The sequence below is a fragment of the Dipodomys ordii genome, unplaced genomic scaffold (genome assembly GCF_000151885.1).
Source record: "Dipodomys ordii isolate 6190 unplaced genomic scaffold, Dord_2.0 Scaffold189, whole genome shotgun sequence".
NCBI classification, from domain to species: domain Eukaryota; kingdom Metazoa; phylum Chordata; class Mammalia; order Rodentia; family Heteromyidae; genus Dipodomys; species Dipodomys ordii.
In genome coordinates, this window is record NW_012267405.1 from 153,650 (window position 1) to 169,705 (window position 16,056).

The 16,056-nt window shown below is 53.8% G+C and overlaps 1 protein-coding gene across 2 annotated transcripts in view; it reads right to left on the minus strand.

The window, feature by feature from the left end:
• The window catches only part of Dpysl2 (dihydropyrimidinase-like 2), a 77,775-nt gene that overhangs the window by 12,456 nt on the left and 49,263 nt on the right, over positions 1-16,056 (minus strand). For both annotated transcript variants that reach the window (XM_013034447.1, XM_013034448.1), the window contains exons 4-8: positions 9,071-9,235; positions 7,119-7,180; positions 6,513-6,593; positions 6,038-6,106; positions 2,358-2,478 (exon numbers count right to left, since the gene is read on the minus strand). In XM_013034447.1, coding sequence (XP_012889901.1) covers positions 2,358-2,478; positions 6,038-6,106; positions 6,513-6,593; positions 7,119-7,180; positions 9,071-9,235 — 498 coding nt within the window. The remainder of the gene's footprint in view (positions 1-2,357; positions 2,479-6,037; positions 6,107-6,512; positions 6,594-7,118; positions 7,181-9,070; positions 9,236-16,056) is intronic.

Consider the following 16,056-nt stretch of genomic DNA (forward strand, 5'->3'; position numbering starts at 1 on the left):
TCTAACAAGCTCCGGGCTGGACCAGCCCTGGGTTATCCAGTCACCAAGGAAACCACACACGTCTGCGTTCATCCTCACCTCATTCTCGCACACATCATCATCATCATTATCCCATGAGTCACTGTCAAATCCCTCCCCCGACAGGGATTAGAAAACACACCAGCATCTGGCTGGCGATGCTGCTGAGCCCCAAGAAGCCAGCACTGAACCGAGACATTCTGCCCATCTGGGGAACAAGCCCTAACACAGCCTTCTACTCTCTCCCTGCGAATCTGGGAATCCCTGCATGGCCACCCCGGCCTCTGCTAGGGTTCAGGCTCCAGATTCTAGCAGGTTTGCCAGGAACAAGGTCCCCCAAGTATCTCCCACGCCGTGGATGGCGTAGGCCATCCAACGCGAACGTGCTGACCTGCGGCACAGCACCCACGGCTCGGCCAGCGGCCAGTCAACGCCCGCAGGCGTAGCTCGGAGCTTCAGCGGAAGCGGGAGCTGTGGCAGCTTCTGCCTGGGCTCCCTCTCGGAAGCTGCAGTTCTGAGATGGAGAGCGCCTCCCCGCCTGCAGGGGGACGGGCGGTCTTGTGTTTGTGGACTGGCGCACAAATGTGCTGGAATTCCTCCCCACAACTCAGGTGTGTCCCACACTACACTTTCAAGGACGAAAGGGCGGCAGTGGGGGGGGGGGGGGAAGGCACCCTGGGAACGGCTGTGTGGGCACAGTGGGCTCACACACAGAAGGCTCAGTTCCAGAACAGCCTGAAACAATTCCCTCTCCTCCCAACCCCAAACGCTCTGAGGACGAGGGAGGGGCACTCGCTGCCGTCCAGGCGTTCATAACGCAGTGCGATCATAATGCAGTGCGGCGCAATGCCGGGGCAGAACTCAGCCCCACGCTGCCAGCCTCCGGCCCCACACCAGTGGAAAGTCCTGCTCGCCCCGGAGGGCTCTGCAAGTGCGCTGCAGAGGGCTGGCTCCCAAGCCACTGCCCTGACCATCCACAATCACCTTGAAAAAACAATTCCAAGCAGGCTCTGAGCAGACCCCATTAGTTAGGTGAGTTAATTCTTGCTTCCAAAAGGTAATTCCTTGAACAGCCAGGGGAGGGCAGGCTCCCAAGAATACAGAGCATAGAGATAGTCTCAGGTAGAGCCCCAGACCCTGGTCCTCACACCAGAGCTCCAAAGACCAGGGCCAGCGTGACCGCATCCACTGCACATTCCCACCGTGTCTCGGGACAAGCTAATCCCATGGCCGCTGAGCACTTTGCTCTGGGGCTTCAGGTGAGTCACCTGAATTACCCTCCTTGAGCCCTGGGAACCACATACCAGAGCAGGAGAAACAAAGAGCCATGGAGATCCAACTGCTCCCTTACTGACAGAGAAAAAGAAAAGAAAAAAGAATGAGAGAGGGAAATAAAAAGACTTGATCTTAGAGAAAGAGAAATTAGAACTCAAGAGAAAAAAGCCAATAGGGTAGTATACTACTATAATCCCAGCAATTTGGGAGACAGAAGTAGGAGGATCAAGGTCTGAGACCAGACCAGACAAAAGCTCAAAACCCTGTCTGAAGAAACTAAAAGCATCCCTAGCAAGCCTGAGGCCCTGAGTTGAACCTCCAGGCCCAGCACAAAGAAAGACAAAAAGCAATCAGAACTCAGGAGAGGAAGGAGAAACTATGGAGACTCAGAGATGGAGAAATACAGAGGCCAAGGGGCAGGAAGAGGACAATGAGGAGCAAGAAAGAAAAGGCCCCTTCCAAATGTTCATTTCATGGTGGCCTAAAGGCCAAGTGTGTGTACTTCCTGTCCCAGGTGCCAATCCCAGACATCAAACCTGCTTGTGATTAAGCAAATGCACTCAGCAGTGGCAGGTGGGGTCCCGGCATTGATCATGCACAGGCCGGGCCAGCGCGGCCCCGGGGGAAAGCAAGCGGCACTCAGTAAATTAGTTTCCAAGACCCTTATCAATGAGCCATCGCCAGAGCAGAAGCAGCCTGTCAGGAACTGCGCATAGCTGATTGGCGGGGCATAGCTGGCGCGATCATGGTTGGATGGGGGGGAGGAGGGGTCAGCAGCTTTGCGGGGGGGGATGATTCCCAGCAGGACACCCCAACTTTTCTCTGTGGGCGGGGAGAGTGGAGGAAGGCCTGCCCACCTTGCCTTTAAATAGATTCAAACAAGGCAGTAACGAGGAACAAAGGGAGGAAACCGGAGCTGCCGCCCCACTGGGCTGTAATTAGGTTAATGCTGGAAGGAGCTGCTAGCTAGTGGCCCACTTGGCAGGAGCACTGGAAAAGGAGCCGACCCTCCCCGTGCCCACCCCCCCCACACACAACCTGCCAGCACCGCCCCCGAAACTCACCCTTCTTCCGGGCCTGGGCGATGACTTCGGCCGCGCTCTTGCTCATCACCTTGGTGACGTACAGGGGGCAGTTGGTCTGGTTGGCGATGGTGATGGACCGGTTCACGGCTTCCGCCTCGACCTACGGGACACCAGATGACAGCGAGGGCTCAGCCAACCCCGGCTGCACCCTCGGTCGCTGGGCAATGGCGGGCTCATCCTTCCTGAGCCTTCTCAAAGTGGGGGGGCTACATCACCCCGGGTGTAGAAACACATTTCTCCCCCTCCCCCCGGCACCAGACTTGTGAGTGAGGGTCCGGCCCATGGTGCAGGGTGCACCCAGCCTGACCGTGACACCTGCCCGCGTGCGGGAGGCCACGGTGACGCCCGGGAGACCCGACCTCAGGGCCTGGGTGACGTCATGCCACGCCACACCGCTGTGAGACGTTCCCAAACCCAGCCGGGGACACCCACAACACAAAGCCAGCTGGAGCGCGGGAGGGTGGACAGCTGCATGTGTGCATGCCGAGGGCCCTGCTCTCGACACTCGAGCGTGGCCCACCTGCCACGGACTGGCACAACCTCAGCACAAGAGCAAGAACCGGCCTCCTCAGCCATGCCTCCTCCAAGCTGATGTCTCTGAAGAGAGTTTCAAGACGCCCCGGAAAACTGCAGAACTGCCATAGATGGCAGTAACTTACTGTGGGAGAACAGATCTCAAAAGGCTACTAGCAGCTGGGCACAGTGGCTCATGCCTCTAATCCCAGCTCATCAGGAGACAGAGATAGAAGGATCGTGGGTTATTTGAGGCCAACCTGGGGAAAGTTTTTAAGAGCCCTACCTCAAAAGTAAGCCAGGTGTGGTGGTGTGTGCCTGTGGCCCCAGCTATGCGAGAGGCACAGGTAGGAACATCCAGCTCCAAGGCTGGCCCGGGCAAAAAGTGGAGACCCTAATTATGTGGCACAAGGCCTTGAGTCCATTGCCTAGCAGGCTAGGGTCCCCTGAGATTCTGTGGGGTGACCCAGGTCCCGCCCAAATGTGGGGCTGATACATAGCAGGTGCTCGGATGTGCACTGGGCTTGGCTGGGGACAGGGCTCCTAGCAAGTTAGGAGGCCCTGAGTTCAAACCCAGTGCCACCCGGGGAGGGGGGCAGGGAGGGGGGTGGAGGGAATATTTGCTGGACAAATAAATGACTTCACCTTCTTGCTGGTGCTTGAAGCTAGGCTATTTTCCCACACAATCACTAAGCTGACATAGCCACCACCCCCATCTCCACAAGTTTGTCTGGACTGAGGTCTGTGGTGGCCTGAACTGGTGAGCAAAGAGAGAAGCCAAGACAGCGTCATTCACAGTGCAACTCCGCCGAGAGACAGCTGAGAGCCGGGGGTGAGGCAGACAGCTCAGGAAAACCTCCCTAAACGGCCAGTGTTTTTCATTCCTGGGATAGCTGGAGGGTGGCCCTCCCACCTCCCTCCTCCTTCTCCAGGGCCTTCCAGACCAAGGTCCTTCCAAGGACCCTGGAGTCAGTGTGAAGAGGTCTGGCTAGAGGCTTTGGGACCTCTCAGGGACCCGCGACCCCCTAGGCTGGATGCCCCAACACAGATGTGAGGAAGGAAGTGCAGGAAGAGCTATTAATAGCTCCCGAGGGGTTAGAAGCGCAGCCAGGGTCTGTGCTGGGCTGAGCTGGGCTGTGCACTGCTTCTAACCATGTGTGCATCAACTGAGACTCAGGGGGCACCTGGAGCCACCCATCCACAAGGAAGAAGCCGAGACCCCCATCCCGGCCCCCGCCAACGACAGGCCAGAGCTGGCCAGCCACATGCCAGAGTAAAACATTAACTCACTGGAAGAGGAGGCAGTTTAAACCCTCACGCCCCAAGTTCTGCGCAGATCATCTGACACTCCTGTGAGTGTATACACACACCTCAGCTACACAATCACGCTGCTTTACACAATACTGATCTGACTAAAATGGGATCGCCAGAATATCGTGAACAGTTTAAAATAATATCTCCTTGTTCTCAAAGACTGGGAAGGTCATCCAGTCCCAACTTCTGAGGAGGCCCAGAGAGAGCAACCACCTGTCCAGGGATGCACGGCATCTGAGCCCAGTGCCCCTCGGCCTCCTGCCCACCCCAGCCAAGCCCTTCTGTGAAGCTCAGTGGGAGGTTTGCTTCTCTGGGAGAGTCATTACCATGTGCTGGTCCCTACTCTTCCAGGATGCCAGGCTCTCATGGCTGTTTCCTGCCAGGACCCGCCCTCTCCTGCCCTAACACCTACTTCCTGTCTGCCTCTTCCTCCCTAGCACCTAGAAGAAACCGTTTCTTTCAAGTCCTGCTGAGCCCACGGCCTGAGCCAGTCTGGCTCAGAGCACAGGCTGTAGCTTCTCATCCATCCATCCAGCTGTGTCCTTTCTCCAAGTCTACATCCTATCCTGTCTTTTTGGTTTTTTGTGAGGTGCTGGGACTTGAACTCGGGGCCTAAGGTTGCTGCTCTCACTTAAGCCACAGCTCCACTTCTGGCTTTTTTGTTGTTGTTGGTTAATTGGACATAAGAGTCTCCCAGCCTTTCCGGCCCAGTCTGGCTTCAAACCACAATCCTCAAATCTGAGTAGCCAGGATTACAGGCATGAACCACAGGGCTCCCTGCCTCTGCCATCTCCTTTGCCACTGGCTAAAAGCCAGGGGAAATCCCACCAGGTGGTAGGCTGAGAAGGAACGCAGCAGCACAGGAAGATGGAGTTCCAACACAAGGGAAGCATCAGGAGGCTGAGAAGGAGAGCCCTGGGGCCATGTGGAAGTTTCTTCGTTTGTTCTCAGAGGCCGCTTCCTGTGTTGGTGGCTCCTCTGTAGCTGCTGGCTGGAGTCCACTCAGAGTGCATCCATATTGTATTCTCTTTATCGCCCCCTCAGACTCTAACACACAACAGATACCTCATGGCAAACTGGAAAGAGAGCCGGCAGGAGCCAGGAGAGAGGCCGGGGCTGGAGCCTGGGAGCCACATCCCAATGCCCACTGTGTCCTGTGGGCTCAGGGCTCCCTGAGGGACCGCCCCCCCCCATGCCAATCCTTCTGGGCCTTGAGGATCTGCTCTCCTCTCCTCACCCCTTCCCCTTAGCAGGGGAGAGGGTCCAGCCTTCCTAGGAGGCTCCCCAGCATCCCTTCAACTCAGGACCGCCACACATTTCTTGGCCACGACTTCCACAAGGTCTGATCCTGAGCCTTTCAGTTAGGAGGGAACTTCTAGAAAGTTCTGGAAGCTACAAGTTTTTTCCAGAAGAGCAGGCTTCACGCTCTAAGCGGCCGGGACTGGAAATCTCTACACCACCCAGAGCCCTGCTCAGATTTTCCCTTCTGTGATTTTAAAGATTCAGTCGCAGACTGATGTTGACAGAATTATGCCACAGCCTGCACGGGTTTATGGTGGAAACCTGCCACTCCTCCCGCGCATCTGTGCCCAGATGTGGCACAGCTGCTTCTGCATCCCCTTCGCATTAGAAGGCGAAGGGAGGGCTGCAGATCACCCAAGGAAAGGTTCAGAGAAAACCCACAAGGCTAAAACAAGCCACTGAGGACTCAGCCTCCCCCCCCCCACACACACACACGGCTGCTGCCTCGGAGAAGCAGGTACAAAGTGACTCCTGTGCTCTGTCCAGCACCCGGGGGACACTGAGTCACACATCCCACTTCCGCTGCTCACCTCCTCAGGCCGGCTCAGCACGTGTCCCTCGGGGCCCGTGATGCCCAGGTCCAGGATCCGCTGCTGCTCCTGAAGAAAGGAGACAGTCAGGGGATCAGGTTCCCCAAGCAGGGAACAAACCTGTCACTGCTGGCCGCTCAGCCACATCCCAAGACACCAGACAAAAAAGGGGTCCCTGCCCTGCTGCAGTCCTGCCTGAGCCGGATGGATCCATAGCCCCGAGACCACTCAGCATCCCAGAGCAGGTGTCCTGTCCTGTGGCCTCGGTGTAAGACCCGGCCTGGGAGGCCTGAGCCCCACTGGGGCGGAGGAGGCATGGTGGTGTGGGGGTGGGACAGCCCCCGCCCTTCCCCCCCACCCCCGGGGTCTGGCACCACCCGCCAGGCCCAGGCAAGCAGGCCTGCCCTCCCCCTCAGCGGCGGCGGCAGCTCCTGCCCCCACCATGATTTCTCTGGCCTGCCAGGAAGGCCCCTACCTCTGCAATGATGTCGCCGTTCTCCGCATGGACTTGGGCAATGGCACCGATATCCCGGATCACGCTCAAGACTTCATAGATCTGAAGAAGAGGAGCGTGGGATCAGAACCGACGACCCCTGTCTTCTTGTCCCCAAGGAATGCCTCTCCCTGGCAGCCACATTTCCAGACATCGGGGGACACTGAGTCACACATCCCATTCCTGCTGCCCACCTCCTCGTAGGGGCCGTGAGGCCGTTACAGGGGGAAGTAACCCCTCACCGGCCACCTCTAGAAGTCCCATGCTCCAAGGTCACGCTCCTAGCTGCTTCTGTCATAGGAAGCCTCCCCGCCCCAACACTGCCACCCCGGCCTCCCTGTAACCCCCCACCCCACATAACCCAGTCTGGTGACAGAGCACCCACATGCCAAGGGGCTCTGAGGGCCTCCTGTGGCCACAGTGTGCTCAGCTTTCCAGTCCCAAGGCTCAGAGCCAGAGCCTCGGGGGCCAGGGAACCTGGCTCACCCGGCAGTAAGGCCAGCAGCCACATCCACCAAGCGAGGAACCCCCAGACAGCAGCAGTGGCCCAGCCACACCCAACAGCAGGGACAGAGCCCCGTGTCTCACCTGGGAATCGGTGAGCTGGAAGCGATCTTTGAAAGCCATGTAGACGAGGAAAGAGTTTACACCTGGTGACAGAAAACAGAGGTGAGGAGGTGACTTTTAAGAAGAACACCAAACTCAAATAACCTGGGAAGGAAAAAGAACGCGATAGTATCGTGTGTGTATGTGTGTGTGTGTGTGTGTGTGCGCGCGCGCGCGCGCACGTGGAGAAACGGAGATGCAGTTAGAAAGATAAAGCAAACATGGTAAAAATACAAATAACCAGTGTATCTGAGGGCTCTTTATTAGTGCTCTTACAACTTTCCCCTAAGTTTAAAACAAGACCAAAATTAAAAACGGCTGCAATAGGAATCCACCCATGCTCACAGCAGAATTAGTCATCACAACCCAAGCAACCATCAATGGATGAAGACATAAACAAACTGCGGTCAGTATATAAATGGAATTATTACTCAGCCATAAAAAGGAAGGATGCTAGAACATGGATGAGTCCTGAAGACTTTTTTTTTGTCAATGAAATAAACCAATCACCAAAAACAAAATCCTGGGTGATTCCACTTCAATGAGGAACTTGGAGCAGTGGGTTTCAGAGACAGAAAGCAGACTTAAGGTTACTGAGAGCTGAAGGTGAAGAATTGTTCTCTAATGGGGCAAGAATTCTGAAGACTATCACAGTGGTGATAGTGGCACACACTGACTGTACTTAATGCCACTGGTTAAAATGACCTAGTCTTACCCATATTTTACCACTCAGGGCCTGGGCGCTGTCCCTGAGCCTCTCTGTGCTCAAGGCTAGTGCTCTACCCCTTGAGCCCCGGCACCACTTCTAGCTTTTTCTGAGCAGTTTATTGGAGATAAGAGTCTCACAGACGTCCCTGCCCGGACTGGTTTTGAACCACGATCCTCAGATCTCAGCTTCCTGAGTAGCTAGGATGACAGGCGTGAGCCACTGGTGCCCGGCTTCTGTGACTTTTAACAACAAAGTGAGTCAGAGATTTCTGTCTCTGCAGCTCAGGGATTCGTGTCCGTTCTTTGGCAAGCTGACTGGCCTCCATGCTGACTTTTTTCAAATGTGTTGTTGGGTTTTTTCTCCTTAAGGTCCGTTAATTGGACAAGCAGATGTCATAATGCTCATCTCAAGACTTTTTGCCTGGCCTGGGCACCAGGCCAACCAGCCCTGCCCGATGTCTAGCAGAATTTTAAACAATCGTCTTGACAACCTGGCAGCCTTGGAGCTTAATTCAAGCCACCTGGGGGTGCTGGAGGCTGCCCGCACTGCCTGCCCTGGGACGTGGCTCCTCTGCCCCAGGCAGGCAGCGGTCACCATGGCAACCCTCCCCGGATGCCTCTCCCTTGGCCAAAAGTAAATCCGTGGGAGTCTGGGTATTCTCAAAACTGAGAAAAGGTCAAAGGCAACCTAATTTCTTCTTTGTGAAATATTCATGCTGCAAAGGATCTCAGGAGACATCTTAGACCAATATCCTCACGTGACAGATTTAAAAAAAAATTGGGAACCAAAGAATTTAAGTAAATTGCCTAAGGTCACATACAGTGAAGACTGAGGTAGGGGAGAGAAATAGCCTGAGAGTCTGGCCTCCTCTCGGGGCATTCTGGGAAGGGCTCATGGGTTCCCTCCCCAACCTGTATCCGCACCAGGAATGCTCCCACAGAACCCCAAACTACCAAGTGCTTCAAGGGACTGAATCCAAATTCCAACAGACCCAGGAAGACGCACCATTTGGCTCTGCTTCCTGAACCCCCAGAAGTTCCCGTAGATGGGGGTCCCCATCTGCTCTCCCCAACCCAGTGCTCCCTCCCAGGACCCCCTGCCCAAGACAGACAAGGCCAAGGCAGGCCCGGGATGGACAGGAACGATTCAGAGCGTCGGCTCCCAGAGCTGTGCCCCCCATGGAGTGAGAGGGAGCCCCCGCCGGGCTGGGGGGTGTGGCACCCACCGTGGTCCTTCACCAGCGCCTCCATCTCCTCCTGGATGCCCTTGTGCCACTCGGTGATGTCCACGTGCAGAGAGTAGTCGCAGCAGGACTTGCTGTCCGCCCACTCCCGCCACTGGTCGAAGGCGGCCAGCAGGCTGGTGCCGGGCTCAGGGACGACGTGGTCAACTGGGAAAGAAGAGACATTTGTTACCCGCAAGAACCCGGTGGCTGGAGCCAGCAGGTGTGTCCCCACGGAGCTGGGAATTCGGCTTCTCAGGTTGTCCCCAGGAATCATGACTGTGATCTGTAGAGCCAGCGGAGGGCCCTGGGGTGGGGAGGGGAGAGGGGGCCCAGAAACTTGGCCTTGGCCCATGCGATGTTGGGGTGAAAGCACTCATGAACTCCCAGATCTGATTGCCCAACCCAAAGTCCTGAAAGCCTGGGGCACATTTCGTGGACAATGAGTCCCTGTGGACAAAGGAAGTGTCGAATGGCCGGCCAGGAGCCTGTCCGTGTCACCGGCCGCTGGGAGACCCAGCCCAGCCCCCTGGAGGGGCCGGGGCTGCGCCAGGCATCCTGGGCCTTTCCTGAGCACCACGCAGCCGCGCTCTCCCCCGACCGCTCGGGTTTCTGTGGCATAATCCCACCCTGGAACTGAAGGGTATCATCTTAAGAGGACAAAGCATTTCAAGACTGTTGTTCTGCTACTCAGAGGTAGCCTGAGAGGCTGGACAAAGAGACCTGCACTCAGGTTGCTGGGAGTCGGTTCCTTGGCTCCACAGCTTATCTGCAAGGTGCTCCTGGCTGGGTAAACTACTTAATCTCCACTGCCTTCCACGTCTGTGCTGGTTTAGAATGCGGGTAATGTTACCTTCCCCAGACTTGTGAGATGAGGCATGCATCTACCAACCTCATACTGCTCCCAACTTAATCCTCCTGTGGCTTTCCCTCCTTACAGCACACAAAAAGATTACTGTCCTCTCCTAGCTCTGAAAGATCCTGCCCAGCTTAGTCCTGGCCGGCTTCTACCACGTGACCCTGGGTCATCTATGCCTCACACTCTGTTTTGCAGCTACAGAGACTGTCAGGTGCTACATCAATCTCATACCACAGGGCCTTTGCATCTATCTCTCCTGGGTTATCTGGAGAGCTCTTATCCCACTGCCGCTATGTCAATCCTGATCTTATCCATCTTCAGCTCAGAAAGCCCTGAAATACAAACCGAAACAACCCCTCCAATGTCAACCCCGAGCAACAATGCAGACAAAATGCAGGATCCAAATGCCTAAAGTAATGAGCCATCCTTCCAAAATGAAGTACTCCATTCCTTACACCCAAGTCCCATGTAGGCGGTTCTGAGTTGAGAAAATGCAGGCCAAGGCGAGACTCATGAGCTCTGATTTCTGAAACAGATCAAATCTGGCAGATGTTGCTAAACCGTGACCCCCAAGTGACCTTGGCTTTTTGCAAGTCAAGGTAGACATCACCAGCCCTAATCCCTGCACCTAGGAGGCTGAGGTAGGAAGGCTGTGAGTTCAAGGCCAGCCCAAGCTGCTGAGAGCCTGCCTCAAAAAATTAAAAAGAAAAATCCATCAGTTACACCAATTATACAGACCTGATCCTTACAAACTGAACACATTGCTAAGGCTGTAAGTAGATACTGTCACTATGCCTATTTAAATCATGTGTTAAATGCAGTTAGACCATGTGACCATCTAAGTTAAAAGTTCTTTTGACAGAATTTACTTTTTCAGATGTATTAGTATAAAAAAGAAGTATCAGTCTCTGTAATTAAATGGATATAACAATATTGACAAAAACACAAAAAAGGTACTTAAAATAGATTCCAACAAAACTGAAAGCCAAGGATACAGCCTGTGGCTCATGCCTGTAATACTAGCTAACTGAGGAGATGCGTTCAGAGCCAGCTAGGCACGAAAGTCTGTAGACTCATCTCCCATTAACCACCAAAAAGCCAGACATGGAGCTGTGGCTCAAGTGGTAGAGTGCCATCCTTGAGTGAATAAGCTAAGACAACACCACCCAGGCCTTGAGTTCAAGCCTCAAGACACAGACACACAGACACACACACACACACATATGAATACATTGTATGCATGTTTATTGTGTATGTATGTTTACATGTTGAAAATGCTTGCATTTGTATTTACTTGTGTTGTGTACTCCAGTGGATAAATACAACTCAGCCTCGTCCCTGGCCGGATTGTGAATGGCTAACCACAGCCAACATAAACAAGGAAGCGCTTGCTCTCTGTCCAGCAGAGCGACTTCGACTTCATTTGGAATTAAAAGAGCAGCTACTAGCCAGCCCTTTCTGCCACCTCCAAGCCCCAGGATGCAGTTAATTAGTAAATAACCCTTCCCCTCCCTCCTGGGTCATGGACATTGTTTTTAAATAGTTTAGTATTAGATCAAGTGCTCTCAAATGCTTTGAGTTTACACACACACATGACGTGGAGAGGAGAGGAGGGCCAGGGCTGGGCTGCTTTTCCATTGTTCCGTCCACCCCTGTCAGGGCTAAATATAACTTCTTGTTCCATCCCAGCATCTGGCAGTGAGGGGACCCTTTTGTTACCGGGACTCCTGTTTTGTGTGCTGTTTGTGTTTGTTACTGGTACTCCTGTTTTGTGTGCTGTTTGTGTTTGTTTTCAGCGCTGGGGATCACACGCAGGGCGTGGCCCGTGCCGGCCATGGGCCTCACCCCGGCCTTTAACTTTTCTAAGGAAAAAAATTCTCTCTGGAGTGTCTCCTGTCCTCCGTGCGGTCCTTCTCTTTCACGTCCTTCCCAGGGCCGAGAGGCCGCCGTGCCCGCTCTCCACTGCCCATGCCAGGCCTGGCCCTGGGGACGCTGGCAAGCTCTGTGGGACACACACACATCCCTCCACAAGCAAAAGACACCCAAACCGTGCCCCCGGGACGCCGGCGCGTGCTTTCCCACGGCCCTCCGTCCCATGGGCTCCCGGGGGAACCCCAGCTCCGAGGGAACAGGGCAGAGGTCACACTCGCTTCCGGAGGGGGCACAGCCCCGAGCGCTCACGGCTCTTCGGTGGCCGCGCCCTACGCCGTCTGTCCCTGCTAGACAGGAAGCTCAGCCAGCAGCCACTGAGCAGAGGGGGCCACGGGCATCACTGTGCCAAGCCCCGGTGTGACTCCTACTGCAGGGCCCCAGGGGCTGGCCTTCCTGGGGCTTCCGCTTCTTCGCCTGGAGCAGGTAGAGACCATGCAGGAAACACCTGAAAGGTGCCTGCGCGCGCGCGCGCACACACACACACACACACACACACACACCTCCGAGCGCAGTCAGAAATGTGCAATCAGTGGCATTATGGGATGCTAAGAACACGGCCTGGCAGCTGGGCATGGCAGTGTACCCCTGTGATCCCAGCTACTCAGGAGGCTGAAGTAGGAGGACTACAATCCAAGGCCCACTCGGCTGAAAACACAAAAACTTACCTACAGGGGAGGTGGCGCTAAAAAAGCACAAGGACTGGGGTGCGGCTGAAGAAGTGTAGACCGCCTACCTAGCGCTCGGAGCACTGAGTTCAATCCCTACCACCAAGAAACACGAGACAGTGGCCTGCAGGTAGGAGGCCCGCTTGGAAGCAGCATCTGGAAGTCTGTGCACATCAACACCACCCACTACCAGCACTGCCACAGGCCCGCCATCCACAACTGCAAAAGTCCTAAATCCAAAATGCCCCCAAATGTGAAACAAGGTGCCACGTGTTAGACTTTCTCACAGTAATGAAATACCCAACAGAAACACCTAAAGGAGGATTTGCCTGAGCTCAATGAGGAGGGCATGGCCAAACAGTGGTTCACAGCACCAGCCCGGAAGCAGAGAGAAAGAGAGGGAGGGAGCGGAGGGAGGGAGGGAGGGAGGGTCACACTATTTTAGTCTTTATCCTCTCCTATCTAGACCAGAAGCCACCTTTGGGGCAGGTTAGGGGCCTTTAGTTCACCCTTGCCAACACCCAGAGGTTTGCTTTACTCTCCATCCAATCAAAGTTTGCCATCACCTGCCGTGAGTGGGAAACTCCACGCGTGACCTGAGATGACACGTCGCAAGTCAAGATTCAGGCGCGCTAAAAATACTGCATACGATTGCCTGCGGCTTGCTTCTTATAAGGTTTATATGAAACACAAAATGAATTTCATGTTTAGGCTCGGGTCCCAACCCAAGGCAGTACATAAGATGTGAAATCTGAAACTCCTGGTGGCCACCATTTTGGATAGGGGATATTCAGCCTGTATTACTTGCAATGCTGTTGCCAAAGGACGAGGCATATTTTTAACAGTTTGATTGAGATATAATTCACATGTTATGAAATTCACCCACGGAAGGGTACAATTCAATGGTTTCTAGTATATTCACAGATTGGGACAGCCATCACCACAAGCTAATTTTAGAGCAGCGCCTAAAAAGAAACCCTGTACTAGTTAGCCACCCCTCCCTGGTCCCGTCCTCCTCCCCGCTCCGGGCTGGGAGCCCTAAGCAGCCACTAATCCACTCGCTGTCTCTGTGGATCTTCTTCTCCCAGACATTTCACTTAAGCAGAATCATGTACTATGTGGTCTTGTGTCTGGCTTCTGAGACTTAGCGTAATGTCTCCCAGGCTCACCCTTGCTGTAACACAAGTCAGGCCTGTGTTCCTGTTCACAGCTTGTGATCCTTTTTTTTTTTAAATGTTTATTGGACATTGGCACTGAGTTAAGACACCAAGAAGTAAGTTGCTATTTGAAAGTCCAAATATGGGACCTTGTTGGAACTTACAAGTTGATCGAATTTAAGACCCAACATGTTTTTTAACTTTTAAAGATCATCACAGACCCTCATAATGGTTCTGTTGTTACTGTTGTATGTGTTTTATAGCACTAATGGTTTGAACCCAGGATCTTGCTCTGTTAATGCTCTCCCACTTGAGCCATGCCTTCACTCTTGCTTTTTGCTGGCACTGGTATGGTAGCTCACACTTGTAATCCTAGCTACTCAAGAGGCTGAGATCTGTGGATAGTGGCCTGAAGCCTTCCCAGGCAGGAAAATCTATGAGACTTTTCTCTAATTAACCACCAGAAAACTGGGTGCTGTGGCTCAAAGGGGTAGAGCACTAGCCTTGAGCAAAAAAGCTCAGGGACAGTGCCCAGACCCCAAGTTCAAGCCCCAGGACTGAAAAAAGAAAAGAAAAGAAAAAAGAAAGAAAAGAATGCAATGTTTCACACTAGGTGCTGGTGGCTCACTCCTTGTAATCCACGGTTCAAAGCCAGCCCGGGCAGGAAACTTTATATCCCAAAGAAAGCCAGAAGCAGAGCTATAGCTCAAATGATAAAACACCAGCCTTGAGTAAAAAAGCACGCACGCGCATGCACACACACACACACACACACACACACACACACACACACACACACACACAGAGTAACCACTTCTCTTTGCTGCTGAAGATGCTGAATGCCAGCAAAGTATCCAAGAGATGCAGAATCAGATTTCAATTCGAATTAAATCCAGGCCTGAATCTCAAAACTCTTACTGTTTCTTTTCCAGTAACACTGGGTCCTCTGACCCCACCGCCTTAATAACCCTCATCCCTTCTGTCACCTTCCGGGCCCATTGTGGGAACCTATCTCATGGGGTGCCTCACAGGGCATGCTCTCATAAGCATGTGGGGTTTCTTTCTGACCCTAATAGCATAGTTTCTTTACGTTTTCATAATTCAGTTTCTAATCAGAGCTATCCTCGGGGGAATCCGTCATTTTCTTAAGGATTTTCCTATGGAAAAATCTGTAAGTTTCTTCTAGTTGTCCCTATTATAATAATCTGTAAGCTTCTTCTAGCTGTCACTATTATAATGTTCTTATGGGCATTTCATGCTAATGGCTGGTCCCCTATTGGAGATGGTCACAGACTGGCACATGGGCAGACAATGGGTCTTAATACAGGCAGTGGTCATTCTGAGTTCCAAAAATATCAGCTCTTTACTCTGCCACCAACAACGCATCAGGCTGACACCCAGCTACTTGTGCTCCCCATTTTACTTGCTTACTAAGAGAGTGGGTAAAACACAAAGCTCTTTTCAGCCCATCCGGCTGCCTCTGTTCCAGATAAATGGCCTCTTTCCAAGTCTCCCAGCTTGGAGACCGAGGAACGCAGGAGGGATCAGACCTGCCAGCTGTGCTGAAGGATGGACAGCCCAGCAAGATCACAGTCTAGTGGCCACTTCCACAGTCCCGGCCCTCACTGAGCCCTCCTCCTCCCGCCTTGTCAACCTTAGCGCTGGGACGAGGCCCAGATGAGGCCTCCTTGTCCAGCATGGCAGCAGATCTGGAATCAGCCCAAGCCTCCCGCCTCCCAGGGCTCTGAGTCTCCCAACTCGGTACAGAGACAAGCTGTGCTTTGTCCCTGCTCCCTGCTCCTGCTCAAGGACAGACGCTCAATAGGAAATGCCAGCCCTAAAGCTGGATGACCAAGCTGTGCCCTGTGGGAGGAGGCCAGGAGAGGCAAAGGTGAACAGTGCCAGCCAAATCCATCCAAATGCAAACTTCCAATTCCAGGCCCAGGGAGAATTTCCCTGGGAGATGTTGCGAATGCTCAAGTGTGGGGCGAAGTTTCTACTTCCTGTACTGAGACGGGCGTTCTCGGGCAGAGCTGAACAAAAGCCACGTCGACAGCAGCGCCTGTCCCTTGAGTAGTGAGTGACAGCAACCCGGAGCTTCCAGCTTGGAATTCCTCCGGTGCCCCACGGTCCTGAGAAGTGACCCCTCCAGCTCTGAGGGTACACCCCAGGCCCTTCCCCCACCCCCATGCCAGCAGAGACAGCAGGGCCTCCCTGAACCCTCTGAAAAGCTAGGCTGAAACATTCACTTGTTCATCAAGTTAAGGGATGTTAAAGGACCCAGAAAAACTACGTGGAAACAGCCCCAAAGCCATAACCGTCCAGCCTTGAGCTGGCTGGAGAGCCAGCCACTGGGCACAGGGTGTGGGCTGCAGC